The following is a 20,087-nucleotide window of genomic DNA, read 5'->3' on the forward strand; positions in this document are numbered from 1 at the left end:
CCCCCCAAATCACGCTGACCCAGCACTGAGACCCCTGCCAGAATGGGGGTAATGGACACCACACTCTCTGAAGGGTGGCGAGGATCAATGAGAAGATATTCATAGGTGCCTTGCATGGTGCCAAGCACACAGCAGGCACTTCCTAAATGCCCTGGCTCCACAGCTTACCTCCGGAGGCCCTGGCACCGGTAGCAGGGACACACTTGGGCTCTCTCCTCCTTCACATGGATGCATCTGGAAGTTCACCCTCTGATAAAGGACCTGGAGGGAGAGCAAATGGCCGTCTGATTGGCCTCAAAGCGATGCCTGGGTCCAGCTCTATCCCAGCTCACAGGAACAAGCCTCAACTCTGGGGGAGACAGCGGCATCTCCCCATGTTCTCTGGGGACATGGAGACCTCTCGATGACTGGAATACGGTCTATGGAAGATGCAGCACAACCCCAGAGGGCCCGGAGCCAGAGACTTCCCCAAAACCATAGGCTTGGGGGCATTAATGAGGTTGGGGGGAGCTCACTGGCTTAGGCTCCTGAAATCCCCAACACCCTATCCTGGGGCAGATGTAAAACGCTGGAGGGAGCACGGCCCCCCGATCTTTGTTCCTCAGGGTCACACATAAATCCAGCCAGCTGACCAGAAACCAGTACAGAGCCAAAAGCCCAAGCAACACATGCACCCCGGGCCACCCCAGGCCACCCCAGTTCTTCTGGCTCCTCGTTTTTGACAAGAGACACTTGTTTCCTAACCAGCTCATCCCTCTGAATTGACATCCCCCATCCCGGACCCCTTCTCTAGGTCTTCAAGGCACCTCTTCTCCCACTCTCCTCTGCTGGACGCCCCTCTCACCAGAGAGGGTCCTCTCCTCTTCTCCATATACACTACCTCCCCTGGGGATCTCACAGCGCAATGGATCTAGCTGACAACTCTCTACCTATTCTGCCCCAAACTCTCAGCAGACTTCCATTCTCAGATCTCCAGCTAGCCAGTGAATGTCTCAGATGGGATGCCAGGAGCACCCGAAACCCAAAATGTCCCCCAATGAACTCATTCTCTTCCTGCCATTCCTCCTGGGGCAGACTGGGGCAGCACCCTCCTACCCATCCCTCTGGCTCACCTCCCAAAGTCACCCTCAGCTCCTTCCTCTCCCAGATCCAATATGGCACCAGGGCCCATCAACTTCCCCTCTAGAGCATCTCCGAATGATTCTTTTCTGTAACGTCTCTCCTCTGGTGTCACTCCCTCGTAACCCAGCCCCCTCCTCCCTTTCCAGGTTTCTCTCACTTCCTCCTTCAATCCAGAGCCCGGCTCCTGCCATGCCAGTAATGAGACCCGCCATCTCTTGGCGCCAGGCACTTTGTCTGTCTGTCCCCCACGTCTGGAAGACTGTCCCTCCTCCGCTCCAACCACTGATCTGTCCAGCTTCCTTCGGTCCCAACTAAAATCTCAACCTCTCCAGGAAGCCCTTCCCAGTCTCTCCTGTGTGGAACTCCTGATCTCCCCATGAGGCTGGGAGCTCCAAGGACTGCCTTCTGCCTTCCCTGTGTGCCTGGCCCACGGGCCAAGCATGACGGGGGTAATGACGACCCCCCAGCCACGCACCTCACAAATGTCTAAGGAAATGAACCAGGGCCACAAGAGACCTCTTCCCGTCGCTGACACTCACCTCTGTCTGGAGCGAGCTGCTCGCTGCCAGAAGATCCTCGATGGAGCCGGGAGGACAGTGCGTCAGAGCAAAAGCCATGAGCTCCTGGCGAGCGGCCAAGTCCCGGAAGCCTTCGCACTGCCCCAGCTGGCTACACACGTCCCAGCTCGGAGAGTAGCCTGCAAGGGAAGGAGCACAAGGAGGGAGGATTCTGGGGCTCGGCATGCCCGCAGGGGTCACAGGCTGCCAGGGCAAGCCTGAGGACCCTGAGCGACCCCAGGGCCGGAGCCTGGGCCCCGACTCTCTCCACAAAGCCTGGACTGTGGGTTGGATGAGAAAAGCCCAAGATTTCCCCGGGCGTGCTCCCAGCTGGCTCCAGGGGGACGGTCTGCTTCTGACACAAAGAGAAGCAAGCGAGGAGCAATAACAAACCCCAAAGGAGGAGAAAGAACGCCCTCTAGAAGGAGTCTGGGATGGAGTCGGCCCTCCCCAGTGCAGCCCGGTGAAAGGGCCTCCAGAGGAGCCCCGAGGGTGGGACGCCTGCAAGGCCCCGGACACGGAGGAGGCAGACCTACGCCTGCGACCTCCCGGCCTCCCCAACACGGCGGCTGAGGGCCCGCCACCCCAGAGGGTACGTTACCTGTGGCCATCAGTTCCTGGCAGTGCATGCTGGCGGCTTTGTGGTCCTGGAAACGAAGGGCTTGCTGGACCAGAAGGACCAGAACCTGCCCCTTCCTCGCCTCGTGGTCCTCCCCTGGAAGCAGAGGCCGACACGCGCGGTGACTAGAGCAGCCGGGCCTAGCAAGCCCGTTAGCACGCTCCCCCAGAGGACCGGCCGCCCCAGGCGGAGATCTTTGGGGCAGGCCTGGGGAGGGAGCTTCTCCATCAGCCGCTGCCACAGCCTGCTGCCCGGGGGCCGGCTCTAGTCTCACCGGGGGCGAGGAGGGCGCAGGGAAGGCCCTGCAGGCCTCGGGACCAAGAGATGGACGGACGGACGGGGAGAGAGCCTGGGCTTGGGCTCCTCCTCACCGGAGGCCCCGCCCACTATGGCCACGTGACTCTGAAAGCAATCTTAGACTGCCCCAAATACACGGCGTCCGGCTCCAGGTCTGACCACGAGAACGTTGCAGAACAAACCGTGACGCCGTCATCAAAGGAAAGGCCGGCCTCAAACACGCGCCCCAGCCCTTTCCCGGGTCCTCCCTCCGCGGATTAACAAACCATTTGTGCTCAACAACATGAAGGCGAGGCCTCGCGGCCTCGTCGGTAAAAGGGGGGGGATGAGCGGGCCCCTCCGCGGCTGTGCCCAGGCCGGCGGAGCTAGACCCCCCCGGGCCCCAGGGCGGCCCAGCAGGGGGCTGTTGGCCTCCATCTCCTCCTCGGCCAAATGAGCTGGACATGGCCAGCCCTCCGGGATCTCTGCCAAGGAAATCCCCAAACGGGGGCACCAAGTCCGACCTGCCAGTCTGAACGGCTGAAATGTGGCGCCTCTGGGCCAGAGGGCCGGCCATCAGCTGCCCAAGAGGCCGGCGCTCGGACCCAACTGGCCCACTCTAAAACCCTCTCCCAAACCTGCGTGCCGGGGCACACGGAGGCAGGCCCCCTCGGCCCCACCTGCGGGAGAAGGCTGGCTCGGCCTCCGCGGGCTGCCGAGGGCCTGGGAGGCCGGACACAGTGGCCAGGGCCGCAGGCCCCCCAAAACGAGGGCATCTGGAGCCCTCCGTCTTGTTCGTCCCATTTTCAAGGCTCAAACTGAACGACGTGTAAAAGGCGAATCCTCTGCGTGGCAGGGGAGGCCGGAGGGGCAGAGATGAGCCCAGAGGCCTCCGCGTGAGGCGGGCACCTCCTCCTGCCCCCGGCCACGGGCCTCCCTCCCGGGGCTCTTCCGGTCTGTCCCCCCGGGGTTCAGGCCGGCGCCTGGCACTGCCTGAGCCGCAGCCCCTTTGTTCTGCCTGTGGGGAAGTCGAGGGCTTGGCAAGGCCGCGGGGGGGGGGGGGCAGGGCTGGAGGGGCACTGGGGCTCCTGCACCACAGGGGTTTGCCCTCCCCAGGCAGAGCCACCTCCAGGTAAAGGAAACAATTCAGCCCCGTGCCCTCCTAGGGAGAGCCCTCCGAGGCCTGGCCACGTCTGTGCCCACATAGGAGCACACACCTGCTGGGGGGGGAGCTGGGGGTCAGGGCTATACTCAAACGCTGGGGAAGGCAGGACTGGAACCCAGGCCCTACGACTAGGTCCAGCGTCCTTGCTGGAGGTTCGCTCCCAGAATCCTCTCTGGATAAAGCCAGATATCCACCCTCCAGACCCAGGGAGGACATGGAGGCAGGGGGGGCGGGGGTAGCTCCAGGCGCCAACGCCCCTGTGAAGTGGGGCTTTCCGGGGTGCCCCAGGTCGCCCACACCCCGCAGACCCCCGTGCCCCAGAGCGCACCCCAGAACCTCCCGCCGAGCATTACCTGCCACCTGGAGCAGGCCGGCCAGGCCCAGAAGCTTGGCGGACTGCCTGTAGGAGGTTGGGGCCTGGGCAATGCACTCCTTGATGAGGCTGAGGCGATCCGGGCACAGGCGCACTGGAAGAGAAGGCGAGGGAGAAGCTGTGGCCGTGGCAAAGGGCTCCGGGCGCGGCCAGGACATGGGGAGGGCCACTGGGGAGTCAGGGACCTGAATTCGAATCCTGCCTCTAACAGTCACGCCGGGCCCTCGTTGCCACCCCTTCGGCCTCCTCAGTGTGAGGGAGGGGGCTGGGCTCGATGGTCTCAAAGCCACACCCCAATCCTCGAGAGGGGCATCCCTGCACCCCCAAGTCCATCCTGCCATCCCCCAGGGGTCCTCCGCCAGACAGCCCCCTCCCGGGCAGCCCGTCACACCCCGCGATACTGCCTGTGGCTCTTAGTGCCCGGGGCCTCCTCCAGGGCCAGCACCGAGGTCTCACTCGACAGCTCCGGAAGGCCAAACCCCAGAGAGGGAGGCAGGCCGGCCCGGCCGGGCACCGAGTGAGCCCCGCGTGTAGATGGAGGATGCCGATGGCCGCCGTCTCGGGGAGCCGACCACGCGCCGCCTTCACTAACAGAACCTCATTGGGTCCCCACAGCCCTGCAGCAGGAGCTCTTCTGACCCCCATTTTGCAGCTGAGGAAACTGAGGCAGGCAGGGGGAGGTGGCCTGCCCGTGTGTCTGAGGCTAGAGTGGCACTCGGGCCTTCCTGACCCCAGACCTGGGGCAATCACTGCCTCTCGTGAGGAGGCACCACGTCGCAGCGTTTGGTTTGCTTTGCATGTCACCTGCTAAAGAGAGCCGCCCTCCCCAGAGGCCAGGCTCGAGGTCTGCACCGCCTCCGGGGCTGTCCCACCTGGTGCCTTTCAGGACTTACATTCTGTATCGGTGATATCCCTCCCCCAGCCAGGCCACGCACAGCCACTAACATGCGTGGGATCCCCGGGCCTAGGCAGTGCTCAGGCCCCGGGGTCCTCCCTCCCTCCTGCTAAGAGAAGAGAGCCGGGGCCTCTGGGGCCTCACTCGCCAGTGGACAAGTCCACCACCCCGTGGGCCTGTCCAGACAAGGGATCTGCAGGGTCCGTCCCTCCAGAGCCACGGAGGAACAGCGGGAGCAACTCCCAGACAGGCACCCTGTTCTGCCAACGCTCATTCGTGCCCCCACCAGAGCAGACTCGGGCCGCCCCAAACATTCAGAACTCGTCAGTGCCGGGACCGCAGCTGCACCAGGCCAAGAGCAGCATCTGTCCGAGTCTGGTCTAACTAGCGTTTGAAAATGAAAAGAACCAGAAGGGGCCTCGGGGTCCGGGCGAAGTCGGCGCAGACGCCCCGCCGGAGGAGGAGAAGCCATCCACAGCCCAGACCCAGGGCCCACTCCGGAAGGAAGCACCGTCAGGCCTGGATCCTACATGTCTCCACCCCGGAGGAGCAGGTCGGCATGAGGCCCTGCTTGCACTGAACCAGCCTCCAATGAGGGAGCCACGTCCCACAAGATGGCACCCATCTGGCCCCTGCCTCTAGCCAGCCAGCAAAGGGCTTGACCGCCCAGGGCTGCCGCAAGAGCTTTGCCCACAAGCCATAGAGGTCAGTCACAACGTGTCCAGGGTCAGTGAGGAATGGGGCTGGCCTGGGATTCAAACAAGAAGAGAAGCAGCCACTTAAGTACCTACTGGATGTCAGGCTGAACATCTTATAATTATTAAGGCTTTGGTCAAGATAAATGAGGTGACAGTTATACGTTATACCCATTTTACGTGAAAGAAACTGAGTTAGAGAACTGAAAGGTCTTGCCCAGGGTCACAAAGCTAGTAAATGTGGCATGGCCTGAACTCAGGTCTTCTGATTCCAGACCCAGATCTCATTCCCTGCCTAAGCTGCCCAAATAGCCTTAAGATCAGACCACGCCACCAAATATCCTGATGGAACCACAAAGAAGAGCCCATTTGTCAGAGGCAGCTAGTGAGTATAGCAAAGTGTAGACCATTGGACCTGCCACCGAGAAAACTCAAGTTCAAATCTTGCATTGGATACTTCCTAGCTGGGTGACGTAGGTCAGCAACTTCTCCTCTTTGCCTCAGTTTCCTTGTCCATAAAATGGGAATAATGGCACTGACCTTCCAGGATTCGTGCAAGGATCCAATGAGGCAACACTTGTAAAATGCTTTACAAACCTCTGATTCTACAGAAACAGGGGCTGGGCTTTAGGAAAATCCCTTTGGGCGCTGCATGGAAGATGGCCTCAAGTCGGGGGAGAGACTGAAGCAGGCCGACCCCCCTCAGCAGCTACTGCCATGGTTCAGGCATGAGGGGATGAAGGTCTGCACCAGGGTCAGAGGAGAGGGGGAGCATATCCAAGAGATGCTGAAGAGGGGAAACCGACCAGAGATGCTACAGAGGGGAAACCGACCAGAGATGCTACAGGGGGGAAACTGACCAGAGATGCTACAGGGGGAAACTGACCAGAGATGCTACAGGGGGGAAACTGACCAGAGATGCTACAGGGGGGAAACTGACCAGAGATGCTACAGGGGGGAAACTGACCAGAGATGCTACAGGGGGAAACTGACCAGAGATGCTACAGGGGGGAAACTGACCAGAGATGCTGTAGAAGGGAAATGGAGAGGCCCCAGCACCATCTTGGATGTGGAGGGTGAGAAGAAGGGAGAAGCCCCACAATGACTCCCAGAGTAGGAGCCTGGGGACTGAGAGGAGGGAGATGCCCTCCACAGTGACAGGGAAAATATGTTCGGGGGAAAGATACCGAGTTCTGTTTTGGACATAATGAGTTTAAGATACCTACTGGACATCCACTTTGAGATCTCTGAAAGACAGGTGGAAATGGGAATTTGGAAGTCAGCAGCAGAGAGATTGGGGCAGGACGGGTGAACCTGCTCATCCTCGGCATAGACGGATAGTCATTAGATCCACGGGAGTGTAAAGATTAAAATTGTTATCCAATAGACCAAGTAAATATTTTTCAAAGTTTTATTAATAATAACTAAAGTCAAAGAACTACCTAAACCCAGTCCAGTCATGAGAGAAGAGAGCAATAGAGAGGAACTACAGAACTTACAAAATTATGTGAAGACATAAATATGCACAAAGGGAAAAAGCATTCTGGGTAATGCAATTTTGGGGGTTCAAGGTTTTCTAACTATACAGGAGTCAATGAGATCCCCAAAGGAAGTAGTCTGGAGGGAGAGAAGAGGGCCCAAGACAGAGTTCTGAGAGGTGATCTGGAGGAGTATTCAATAAAGGAGGCCAAGAAGAAGTCAGAGAGGGAAGAAGAGAACCCAGAAGTATGGTGTCCTGAAAACCTGGAGAGAAGAGAATATCAGGGAGGAGAGATTGACCAACAGTGTGAAAGAGATCCTTGGGAGCTTAGTAGATTCAAAGTTGAGCCTAGAGCCAGGAGGTCCTGGGTTCAAATCTTGTCTCAGATACTTCCTAGCTGTGTGACTCAGAGTCAGAGGACAAAAAGCAAAGGCACAGATTATAGATGGCCTTAAGCAGCTTAGCTACAAACAGCAGAGATACAGCAGGAAAGGAAGGGTCAAGTGAGGGCTTTGAGGCTAGGGAAGATGTGGGCACATGTGTGGGCAGGAGGCAAAGAGCTGGTCGACAGGGAGAAACTGAAGACAAGTAAAAGGGGAAGGGATGACAGAGGGGCCAATCTATTAGAAGATGGAACAGGATGAGGTCTCTCAACCAGGCCAAAGCATCATTTTCACACTATCCCAGTCAATGGAGAAGGAGAAGAGGTACCTCTGGACTGAAGGACAAATGTTCTGATTTTTAAAAAGGAACTTTGGGAGTCTGATGCCCAGAGAAGGAAGGGGTGTCACCAAGAGCAGGTCATACTGGCCTGACACTCAGTCCTTTTCTGACTCCAACAGATGAAGGTTCTGCTGTGTTTCATCAGCTTTAATAAGATCTTTCGTGCCATTATTATGGAAAAAAGAGGAATGTGGCCTAGGCAGGAGTACAATTAGATGAAGTAATTGGATAGGGCTGACCAGCACACCCAAGGGGAACTGTTCACTGACCTCTGAAAAGGAGGTCTCCAGTGGAGTGCCCTGGGGATCCATGGCAGCCTCTTGTGCTACTTAACACTTTTATCAATGAATTAAAGGCATGAGTGGCATGTTCATCCAGTTGGGAGACAACACAAAGTGGGGGACTGACAAATAGAAATAAAAATAACCTATTAGGGTAAAGTACTTGGCCAAATCAATGACAAGAATATGAATCAGATCAATGCAAATGATACAGATTTGGGCTTAAGAAATCAACTTCACAAGTATAAGATGGGATGGGGAATGGTTCAAAAGCAGTTTGTCTTTAAAAGCCTTGGAGGCTAAAGGGAAACAAAATCTCCATCTGAAGCAGCCGCTTGAGGGGGCAGCCCCAAAAAGGGCAAGCTTCTAGGGACTAGAGGCACAATCATCCTGCTCTACTCTGCCCCAACTACATGGCATCCAGAGTGCTGGGTTCTGTTCCCAGAAGCCCATTTTGAAAACACTTCTCACTGGAGGAGGATAATCAGCATGGTGAAAGGCCCTGCACCATGGAGGATCAGGTGAAGGAACAGAGGAAAGGTCTCTGGGAGGACACAAGAGCAGTTTTCTAGTGCCTGAAGGAAGGGCTCACTTGCAGGAGAGGAGCTGGCCGTGGGGCAGAATTCCAACAAGGGTGCTACTAGCAGAGGTCCTCTTAGATCAGGGATCAGCAACAACTTGCTTACCATCACAGCTGTCCCAGAGTGGAAGGAGGGACAAGGAGAGCTTCCTCCCTGAACCTCTAAGTGAGGGCCTATCACACAGGGATACTGTAGAAGGCTACTGCTTTGCTGGAGAGGAGTTGGACCAGGTGGCTGATGAGATCACCTCACCATGGAGTTCTATGAAAACGAGGCCCAAAGAAATCATTCGTCTCCTTCCCTGCCTCTACCTCCTGAGGCAGAAAACGGTCAGCCAGGAAAATCAAGGACTGAGCCAATGTTCCATTTCTACAGCTGAACTTCCCAAGAAGCTGCAGTCAGGACCTCCGACCTCTGGGCTAGTTTTCATCCTTCATCTCCAACCTGCCTGGCCGGACAAGGAGTGAGTGCCTGCCTTCCTGCCCCTCTCCTATCAGCTGGTCTTCCCTGACACATGCCCCCCACCACCACTAGGGGATTCCACGTGGTGCATCTGTTCTCCATTATCTGATGAAATGACACGATTCTTGGCTGAGGGCTGCCCTGGGTCTTGGAAGTCAAGCCATGCAGCCCACTTGTTTCACAGGTCAAAAACCTGCAAGCCGGAGAGTGCCCTGAGGAGCTGGAGACAAAGCCAGGCCTCTGGGTCACACTACATGTCTGTCTACTAGCTTCTGTGGGGACAGGTCACCTTCTCACTGCTGTGACTGAGCCACAAGGCCCAGCCTCCTTCCATGACCATCTGGATGGCAGATTAATGAGCATCTCCCCTTAAAAAGCCTAACTGTCCAGTGGCAGGCTCCATTCAAACACACTGGCAAGAGAGATGGGGGCAGGGCCTGGAATCTCACTGGTAAAAGGAATTCCCAAGGGAAGATGGTCCCTCCACAAGGCTGAGGTCAGCCCCGCCCCCACTCCCCTTCCCTGAGCTGAGCAGTCTGAGAAAGCTGCCAGGAAGTACACTGAGCTGCTGTGGGACAGGTCCAGAACCACAGGCCTCAAACCCATGTCCTCCCAGCTCAGAAGCCAGCTCTCTGGGACAAAAATAGCTTTAGGGGGCAGCTGGGTAGCTCAGTGGATGGAGAGCCAGGCCTAGAGATGGGAGGTCCCAGGTTCACATCTGGCCTCAGACACTTCCCAGCTGTGTGACCCTGAGCAAGTCACTTAACCCCCATGGCCTAGCCCTTACCACTCTTCTGCCTTGGAGCCAATACACGGTATTGACTCCAAGACAGAAGGTAAGGGCTTTAAATAAACAAACAAACAAACAAATTAATTAATTAATTAACGGATGAATAAATAAATAAATAAATGAACAAACAAAATAAAAATAAAAATAGCTTTTAATCACTGCAAATGACCCAGGGCTCACTCTCTAGAGGCCCCGCAGAGACAGTGGACAGAACATTTCATTTGTTTCTTTTAATGACCCGTCATGAGGGCAGCTAGGTAGAGCCACAGCCCTAGCACTGGAGTCAGAAAGACCTGAATTCAGATCAACCTCAGATAATGCCTGGCTGTGTGACCCTGGTCAAGTCACTTTACCCAGCTTGCCTCGTCTATCAAATAACCTGAAAAAGGCAACAGCCAACCACTGTAGGATCTTTGCCAAGAAAATCCCAAACAGGAGCAAGAAGAATAGGACACAATGGAAACACATGAGCAACAACCTTGCAAATGAACCAAAATCAAACTAAACAGGTCCATCAGAACATTCCCCAGGAGGATCCCAAAGAGGAAATCTCACCTTGCAAAGGGAGGATCTTTACCCCAAATTCTTCCAGGTACCCCAGGGCACGAATGAGATCGAGCTCCTCCTGAACGGGGCTGGGACAATCAGTGATCAACTGTAAGCAAGACCTAAAAAACAAAGAATTCATCAGGAGGGAGATGGGGAAACCTAGAACCTCAAAGCCCCAGAGTTCTCCAGATAACTTAGTCTGAGAAGCAGTATGCTGCCTAGGACAGTGGACTTGGACTCAGGATAACCAGGGCTCAAATTTCAGCTTGGACACTTCCAAACTGTGGGACTCCAGGGAGTCCCTTGACCTCTCTGATCTAATGCCTGAGTTAGAGGGAGATGGCAATCTGCCCTGGAGGAAGGATGCCTCCAGAAGGGAAACCACAGGCCCTGGGCCTGGGCAGGCTCGGAACACAAGGCTACTTTGGTTTGTTGGCTTTCTCTAACAGGAGGTGACTGTTCTCTTGTCAAAATACAGTAACTCTGGCCAGACTGAAGCAAAGGAGGAGACCACAGCTTAGTTTTCTTGGCCCCTTGCCGAGGAAGCATCTCAAACAGGTCTTTACATTTCTTTTCAGCATTTTCTTTTTAAAGTTTGAAATCCAAATTGTCTTCTTCCCTGCCAACCCTCCCCTCATCCACTGAGAAGGCAATCAAAATTATACCCATTAAACATGTAAAAATGTGCAAAATATATTTCCATATTGCAAAAAAAAGGAGAAAAGTAGGCTTGTTTGCACTCAAGAGTTCCTCAGTTCTGTCCCTAGAGGCAGACACCGTGTTTGTATCCGAGTCCTTTTGAGTTGGATCACTGTAGCCACGTCTTTCCCAGTTGGTCATCACTACAACAAGGCTATTACTGTGTACAATGATCTCCTGGTTATTCTCACTTCTCTCTGCATCCATTCAAACAGGTCTTGCCATGTTTTTCTGAAAGCATACTCTTCGTCATTTCTATATGACACAATAGCATCCATTGCAGTCACACACCACAACCTGTCAGCCATTCCTCAATCGACGGGCATCCCTTCAGTTCCCAATTCTTTGTGACTATAAAAAGAACTGCTAGAAATGATTTTTGGACATGAAGGTCTTCCTTTTTCTTTAATTTCTTTGCAGTATAGACCTAGAAGTGGCAACAGTTGTATAACCCTTTGGGCATAGTTCCAAATCATTCTCCAGAATGGCTGGACCAGTTTACTACCAAATTTCCTCCAGTATTTGTCATTTTTAATAAGTACCTCAAGAGTTGTTTTCATTTATATTTCTCTAATCAACAGTGATTTAGTGCAATTTTTCATATGACGAGAGATAGTTTTGATATCTTCTTCTGAAAACTGCTCATATCCTTTGGCTATTTTATCAGTTGGGGAATGATTCTTATTTTTTATAAATTTGATTCAATTCTCCATACTTGAGAAATTAAGTTATCAGAAAACTTTGCTGTAAAATTTTTTTTAAATGATTTCATTGTCTATGGTATCTTTTAGCGTGTAGTTTCACTGATTATTTTATTGAGGGCTATTTTTGCATTTGCTTTGTCTAGCATCATGATTTCTACTCTCCCCACCCCCAATTTATTTTACATCAGCTGAAGTCTATTCGATTGTTCTCTAGCCCTTTACTTTAACTCTATGTGTGTCTCCCTGTTCCGCTGTGCCTCTCTCTTATAGACAACAGTTTGTTAAGAGTCTGGTTTCTAATCCATTTTGTTGCTTCTGTTTTATGGGTGAGCTCATTCTCATTCCCATTTCCAGTTAGGATTACTAACTCTGGATTTCCCTCCATCCCATCTCCTTCTGTTTATCCTTCCAGCCCTCCTCAACAGTCTGCTTTGCTTGTGACCACTGCCTCCCTTTATACATCTTCCCTTTGATCAACTCCCCTTCCTTCCTCCTCTCCATTTCTCTATTGGGTAAGATAGATTGCTCTATACAGCTGAATGTGTATGCATGTGTGTGTATACATAAACACATTCTTCCCTCATGGAACCAATTCTGATGAGAGCGAGGTTTGGGCACTGCTCCCCACCCACCAGCCAGTTTTCCTTCCACTGTAAAAGGTCTTCTTTGCCTGCTTCTTTTATGTGAGAAAACTTTCCACACTCTACCTCTCTCCCTTCCTCCTCCTTTCACTGCATCCCTTTTTCTCATCCCTTTATCGATTTTTGCTTTTTGACGATCATTCCAACATAAGTCACATTCATGCTCTCTATGCAAGTCCTTTTAACTATTCTAATAATGATAAAATTCTTAGGAGTTACATGAATCATCTTCCCATAAAGGAATGTACACAGCTTAACTTTAATGCATCTCTTCCTTGTTTCTTCTTCCTTCTCTTCCTTTTTATGCTTCTCTTGAGTCTTGTCCTGAAAAGTTCTATTCAGCTCTAGTCTTTTCATTAGGAAAGTTTGAGCGTACTTGTTTCATTAAACATCCATTTCCCCCCACACCAGAGGATTGGCTCCTTTGACTCCTGGAATCCCATATGCCAAGCCCTGTCCTCCTTTAATGGAGAAGACACTAAATCTTGTGTTATGCTGACTATGACTCCCCAATATTGGAATTGTTTCTTTCTGGTTGCTTGCAATTTTTCCTTCTTGACCCAAGAGTTCTAGAATTTGGCTCCCCAGTTCCCACAAATGGGAATGGAGGAAAGAGATGGATAACCAAGGTTAGAATTCCCAAAGCAAATGAAGAAAAGGTCAGGAAAGCAAAGTCGAGCAGATCAAGTGAGGCAGTAAAGGCAGAAGGAAACCCCAGCTCGGAGGCGGGCCTTCCCAGAGAGGGGGGTCCTCCTGGCCCTGTAGTTTGTGGTGAAGCCACTGCTAGGAGGGTGCAGGGTTGGGGGCTGGGAAGCCACGCAGACAGAGGCAGAGAGGGGCAGGGAAGGCTTGTCTTTTATACGGGAATTCTGGAGGGCATCTTGCCAAAAATCATTAGAGCAAATCCGAAACCGGAACTCAAAGGTGAACACCCTCTATGTCTTCATATGGGGGAAAGAGTAAGCTCCTTTAGGGAAGAAGGGAAAACACATTAAGGCTTTGAACAATTCTGTCAAATTTCATAACCCAGTTGGAGAAAAGATAACTATCTGCCAGAGAAGGCACCATTCAAGAAAAGAAGAGAAGAAAAAGCCTTGATTCGGCCCACTGTCTGCTGCCAAGGACCAGCAGGCCGGCCCATGGAAATGAAGAACACTTTCCAATAAAAAAAGGGAAGCTGGCCAGGAAGGGCTGAACTCTGCAGGGAATCACTGGTTGCAGGTAAGTAATAATAAACCCGCTGCAGCAGGCTCATTTAAAAAGGGAAAGGGCCACCACTTGGGGGAGGGGCGCCCTCAAGAGCTGCTCCCTCTACCCCCAACCTCTTCATTTCACAGAAGATGCCCTTCCTCTGGCCACAGAAAGTAATTCACATTATTTTCAGTCTTCAGATCCATGAACGGCCACGGACAGGAGCTTTAAAAGGACCCAGCAATGGCCACCTCATCTTTCCATGTGGCTGTTCTTTGTCCATTCAGAAAGGTCTGTTTAATTACTATCATTCCCATTCCACGGAAGGGGAAACCGAGGCCCAGAGATGCATGCTGACCCAGCTGGCTGGTGGCTGAGATGGAACGGAAACCAGATCTGCCAGTATGGGGAGGGGAGCCACGATCCAGCGAGGAAGGGCCCCAAACTCGGTGGGGGAGCCCCCATCATGGGGCTCAATGCTCAAGACCTGTTGCCATGAGGACCCTTCAGAATGTGAAAGAAACATGCAGCCAGCTTCTCCCCCACCTGACCAGTCACCGATCACAGCTCCTACGAGGCAGGTGTGTGCTTGGTGCTGCTGCTCCAGGGGTGCACTCTAACGGGCGGGGGGGGGGGGGGGCCAGGAGGGGGACACTGAGCAGGGCTGCTGACTGTGCCGGAGATGCCCCAGAGAGGCCTTTGTGGGGTTTCCCCAGACCCTCCCCCCAAACTGTTGAGCACCCACATGATGAGGAGGAGAGGTAAGGAGAGGGCGGGCTCTTCAGAAACCCCCATCGGGGAGATCTGAGCCCCTGGCAAGGGAGTACAGCCCAGCGGCCCAGAGCAGCCTCCCTGGAGCTCTGAACCCAGATGAGGGCCAAGAGGCCAGTAAATAAACAGAGAAGTAAGACAGTGGGACCGGCTGAGGGCAGCTCGAAGGCTTGTTCCAGGGCTAAGATTCCAAGAAGATGTCCAAGCTTCGGGCCAGAGAAGCGAGGCTGCCCTGCTCTACGCGGGGCCCTGGGGAGCCTTCAGGTTCCGCCATCCACCCGCACGGGCAAATGTCCAGGGAATGGGATTCCCCAAACTCCAGCTGGGCTCTAGCCTGGCAGCTGCCAGGAAGGAGGGGGTGGGAAGAGGGCCCGTACAGCCACATGTGTTCTCGATGCCCCCCAAGACAGGCACTGGACGGTGGGCAGAAGAGGGCCACCCAGAGCACCATGGACAGAAACCTCCTACCTGGCCAGGTCCATGCAACTGTCGCTGAGGCTGGTGGAGGAGTTGAAGTACTCCCGGCTGGCAGCCAGCACCAGGGCCACGCTCTTCTCGTAGCCCACCCTGCAGGGGGCCTTCCCTCTCGGGGGGCTGGCGCTGCACTGCATCATCTGGCCAGCCAAGTGCAGGGTGTCCAGGCGGCTGGCACACAGGAGGCTCTCCGTGAATATCTGGAGGAAGGGGAGAGCCGAGTGAGGCAGTGCCCCACCCCCGGGCCCAGACACCCCAAGGACCCACCCACACTCATCGCCTGGGGCTCCTTGATGGGGGAATCTCCTCCACTTCCCCCACCCCAGACTGCTGGGAAAATCCTCTCAGAAGATGGCGGCCCGGGAACAGAGGGCTTCTTCCTATCCAGCTTCCCCACTGCCAGGCCTGGCAGAGCCCGATGCCCCCTCGGTCCGGTCCCCCATTGGGCTCTGATCTTTCTGCCTGCTCAGGTCTAATAGGGACAATTAATGTGAAACTAATAGGCAGTAACGAGATCTCTCAGAGCTGAGGCAGTTTAAATTTAGACCTGAGCCTTGCCAAAGCCAAGATGAAGCCTTGTTCTGGGAATCCTGCAGGTGGCAGTCAGAGATTCTTTAAGAATATTCAGGGGGCAGCCAGTGGCTTAGTGGCCTGAGAGTCAGGACTAGAAGCGGGAGGTCCTGGGTTCAAATCAGACACTGCCCAGCCCTTACCACAGTACGGATTTGAAGAGGAAGGTAAGGGTTAGCAAAAAGGAAGAAGGGAGAAGGGAGAAGAGGAAGAGGAGGAGGAAGAGAAGGAGGAGGAGGAGGAAGAGGAGGAGGAGAGGAAGAGGAGGAGGAGGAGGAGGAGGAAGAGGAAGAGGAGGAGGAAAAGGAAGAAGAAAGGAAGAGGAAGAGGAAGAGGAAGAGGAAGAGGAGGAGGAAGCAGCAGCAGCCGCCCAGGGCCACCCTCTCCTGTAACTCTCCCAACATAGCTGGGCAACAAGCATCCTAACATGTGAAAAAGGTGCCCTCCGGCCTCGAGAGCCTCATGTCTAAACTCTCTCTTCCCCTTTCCCAGAATCCCTTAGGAGGGCTCGAGGTGGAGGGAAGGAATGACATTGCAATTCCTAACTGCACGTCCTAGAGACCATTTAAATAGCTCTTTCAAAATTCTTTTAACATGCTTGCGGATGCCCTCCCAGGAGGCGAAGCCAGGCGGCCATAAGCAATTAAGGCTGGAGGCTCTAAGTTAAGAGTCTGAAATGATGGAACTTTTGAAAGATGCTCCGGTTCTCGAGGGGGAGGGATGAGGACACTTCGTCAGCCCCCCCCCCAAAGACACCAACACCGATAACTGCGCATTTCAGAAATGGTCCTTGGCTGCTAAATCGGAATTCTCGGCTCACTTTAGCACAAACAAAAGCCATAGATGGTCTGGTGGGCTGACAGGATGGTGCTCAGTCAAGCACAGAACAAGCATCCCATTTAAATGGGCGCCTGTGGGGGGCTGCTCTCCCGGGAGTCTCTCCGCTTGCTGACAGCGGAGGAAGCGTGGCCCCCGGGCACGGCACCCAAAGGAGTTTGGCCTCTCCACCCAGAGGGCGCCTCCCAGGGGAGACTTTCTCGTGGGATCCTACATCAGGAAATGGCACGAAGCACGGGGGCTCAGGAGGGGATGTCAGCTCCCTCCTCGAGGGCTGAGGCCCCCCGTTTAATGACTACTGAACCCCACTGTGCACCCGAAGGTCACCCTCCTCCTTAGAATCAGACTGACCTCGTAGCAAGCATCTGGCTCCAAGCAGGTGTAGACAGTCCGCTGCATAGCCAGCATATCCTGCAGCAACATCTTCCAATGAGACTCGCTGACCTGGGGCTGTCTGCGAAGGAAAGAAACCCTCAGCCACAGCAGTCCCCCCAGGATGTACACCTATCCCAGTGGCTGGGAGAGAGGGAATGAATGTTAAAAGGGGGTGGAAGCGAGGTAGCTCAGAGAAGAGGTCCAGGCCTGGAGACAGGAGGTCCTGGGTTCAAATCTGCCCTCAGACATGTCCTACCCGCAGGACCCTGTCTGTCTGTCTGTCTGTCTCTCTGCAAATTCCCAGGTGAGCAATGAAACAGGGAAGGCCACGCTGGGCCTGGGCTCCTCCTGCCATGGAAAGCAGCCTCCGCCCTACGGCCTGTCCCTCCGCAGGCTTTCCCCTCGGCGCCCCATGCCAGGAGCTTTTCTCTCCTCCCCTCCCCTTCCCTTCCCTTTTGCACTGCCTCTGATGGGGGCTCCTTCCTTGGGCGTCTGGAGGCCGGGGCTCTGCCCGGTGCGGGCAGACTGCGTGGTCGGGAGCTCAGATCGTTCCCTCCATTTCACTAGTCTCTTTAAAAGAACACAGGAGCCGCCATTGTGGAGCGCCCCTGCGTGCCAAGCACCGTGCCAAGGCCCTCAAGCGTCCAGCCTCAGCGATCCTCCCAGGCGCCCGTATTGTTCCCACTTCGCCGTTAAGGAAACGAGTGCCGGACCAACAGAAAGGGAGTCCGTTCGGGCTGAAGTACTCTGTGTTTGGTCCAGAAAAGTTAAAGCCCGCCTCGCCTCTGCCACAAGGTCCTCACTTCCCGCAAGCCCAGGCCGTGACGGGCGCCTCTCGGAGAAGCTCTCCCGAGGGAAGGGAGGGCGCTGGGCTCTGCCGGGACCTGCCCTCGCCTCGGGCTCGCACACTGGCTCGTTCAGAGCGGGGCCCAGCAGCTGCCGCCCAACTGGACCTGCTGCAGCGGCGCAGGAAGCCGCAGGCCCCGGGGGGAAACAAGCCTTGTCTGGGCCTCACCCCAGGAGCGGCCCCAGCCGGGAAGATGTCCAGCTCCATCCACGGTGCTCCTGGAGCAGCCGCCCCGGCCAGGCCTGCTCTCCGGCCTTACTGCGCACCGGCACCTCCTGCCTTGGGCCCCCACTGACCCCCCAGCCCCAAGCCCCGGGGCCCCGCCTGGCTCGCCCAAACTCCAGGCCCCTCGTCCAAGCCGCTGGCAGGAGAACAATCACGCTGCCGCCTGCCCATCCTCCTCCATCTCACGCTGGCTCGTGCCAGGACATCCTCAGGACATCCTCGGGCAGGCTGTGCCCAGAGTTGGCCCCTTAGTGGCTCACCTCCGCCCTCAACCTCCCTGGGGCCCCGGGCCTCTCTTCTCCTTCGTGGGGCGGCTGACTGCCCGGCAGAGGCTGCCGAACAGCCCCACGAGGGATTCCCTGCCCAAAGCTAGGTGCACCTTCCCCACCTGCTTCGCTGAACACACACCTCAAGGCTATCCACGAGCCAGCTCTTCCCCGTCTTCCTCGGCCCGAGGCCTGCTCGCCGGCCATGGGAGCAGCAAGGCGGGGGCGGCGGGGGCCGAGGGACTCGCCCCAGGCCCTCTGTCCCCTCCTTTGCTCCAGCCTCGTCTCGCTGCCCGCCTACTAGAAGGGGCGCTTCTCTCCCGCGAGAGCCTCCGGTCCCTGCCCATGAGGGTGCGAGGTCCAGCCCTCTCTCTCAAACGGCTGGCCGGCCTCCCATCGCACTGCCTCTCCGAGCGGCCTTTCTCAGCCCTCGTCCGTCTCAGACCCGCACTGACCCGGGCCACGTCACCCTCCCGGCCGCCGTTTCCTTCTCGTGCTCTCGAGGATGATCGGGACAAAGAGGACTCCCCGATCGATACACAAGCATTTATTAGCCCCCGACTGTGTACAGGCACCCACAGACACAAAGGAGCCAATCTCTGTCTCCTAGGGGCTTCCAGGCCGACGGAGGAAGCAGCAGGTATGGAGGCAGCGTCCAGTCCTGCCGATGAGGTGCTTCTGGAAGATGGCGCACAAGGGGAGTCCCAAGACCTTCCTGTTGCCTCTAGGATCAAAGGTGGACACTTCGGTCCCTCTTCCAGCCTGTCCGCTCTTCTTGCCCACAGCCACACTGGCCTAAGCCTGGCTGCTACAAACACACACAAAGCTCCATCTCCAGGGCCCAGGCCTTTGCCCTGGAGGGCACCTAGGCCCAAGGCACGCCTTCCACAGTTCCCTCCAGGAACCACTTGGTCCCCAGAAGACCCCGTCCTTAACGGCGCCTTTCCAGGCCTGCGCCAAGAGGGGGGGCTACCGGGCACTCCTGGGCTCTGCCCGGGCGCAGGGCCAGGACGGTGTGACGCGGCGCTGGGTCCCTGGAGGCCCCGGCCCGGATTGCCCTCCATCTGCCCCGACAGCTGTTGCCTCTTCTCTCCCCCCGTGGCGTGTGCCCACTGCGGGGTTCACCTTCTGGGCACTCCACTCTCCGTTCTGCTCTCTCCTCCGTCCAAACGCAGCCTCCTGGGGACGTGGCGGGGCCCGGGCGCCCCAAAGGCGGCTCGCTCCCCCACTCGTCCTCCCCCATATCCGGTCAGCTCGTGGAAGCCGAAGCCCGTCCCAGGAAGGTTCAGAACGGAGACCTGGGGCTGCTCCGGGTGCACCAGTGTGCTGCTGCTTGGCATAGCCCTGAGCGCCTCCTTCCCTCCGTGTGGGGGAAAAGCCAAGGAGCTCGCTTCTGCCCCCTGGCTGAGGGCGCTGGGCTGGGGCGACGCTCTCCCGGAGGAAGAGGACACATGCCCGGGGAAGGGGGCCAAGTGCCTCGAAGACACGCTGCCTACCGCACGACGGCCTCAGGACTGGCGGCACCTTCCCCCGGAATGGCACAGACTAAAAGAATTCTCAGCCTGGCACGCTCCTCCCCATCTGCGCCCTTAGACCAGGCCACCCGGACGAGGAAAGAGGAAGGCGACGCCCACGGAGAAAAAGGCCACCCGCTGCCAGTCTGCGGTGAAGCTACCACTAAAAGTCCTTCATGCCAAGCCTTGCCCGCCCCTCTCCTGCCTGCAGTGCCCCTCCCCAAGCCCCCTGGCTTCGCACAGGCACGAGTCGTCTCCCAGAGAGAGCGTCAGCTCCCCAGAGCGGGGCCCCTGCGTCAGTGGTGCCCACGCAGCCCTGGCACCCGGCAGGAGTGGCGTCACGGGTAGGAGGAACAGCGGCCACGGCCAGCCCTCCGTGGCAGACGGCACGCTGCCAAGCAGGTC

At 56.0% G+C, this 20,087-nt stretch overlaps 1 protein-coding gene across 2 annotated transcripts in view; it reads right to left on the bottom strand.

The window, feature by feature from the left end:
* Nucleotides 1-20,087, bottom strand: part of NBAS (NBAS subunit of NRZ tethering complex) — a 177,290-nt gene that overhangs the window by 75,951 nt on the left and 81,252 nt on the right. For both annotated transcript variants that reach the window (XM_056814754.1, XM_056814758.1), the window contains exons 29-35: nt 16,807-16,909; nt 15,043-15,248; nt 10,575-10,687; nt 4,093-4,206; nt 2,281-2,394; nt 1,662-1,819; nt 169-261 (exon numbers count right to left, since the gene is read on the bottom strand). In XM_056814754.1, coding sequence (XP_056670732.1) covers nt 169-261; nt 1,662-1,819; nt 2,281-2,394; nt 4,093-4,206; nt 10,575-10,687; nt 15,043-15,248; nt 16,807-16,909 — 901 coding nt within the window. The remainder of the gene's footprint in view (nt 1-168; nt 262-1,661; nt 1,820-2,280; nt 2,395-4,092; nt 4,207-10,574; nt 10,688-15,042; nt 15,249-16,806; nt 16,910-20,087) is intronic.

Source organism: Monodelphis domestica, chromosome 1 (assembly GCF_027887165.1).
Source record: "Monodelphis domestica isolate mMonDom1 chromosome 1, mMonDom1.pri, whole genome shotgun sequence".
In the NCBI taxonomy this organism is placed as follows: Eukaryota; Metazoa; Chordata; class Mammalia; order Didelphimorphia; family Didelphidae; genus Monodelphis; species Monodelphis domestica.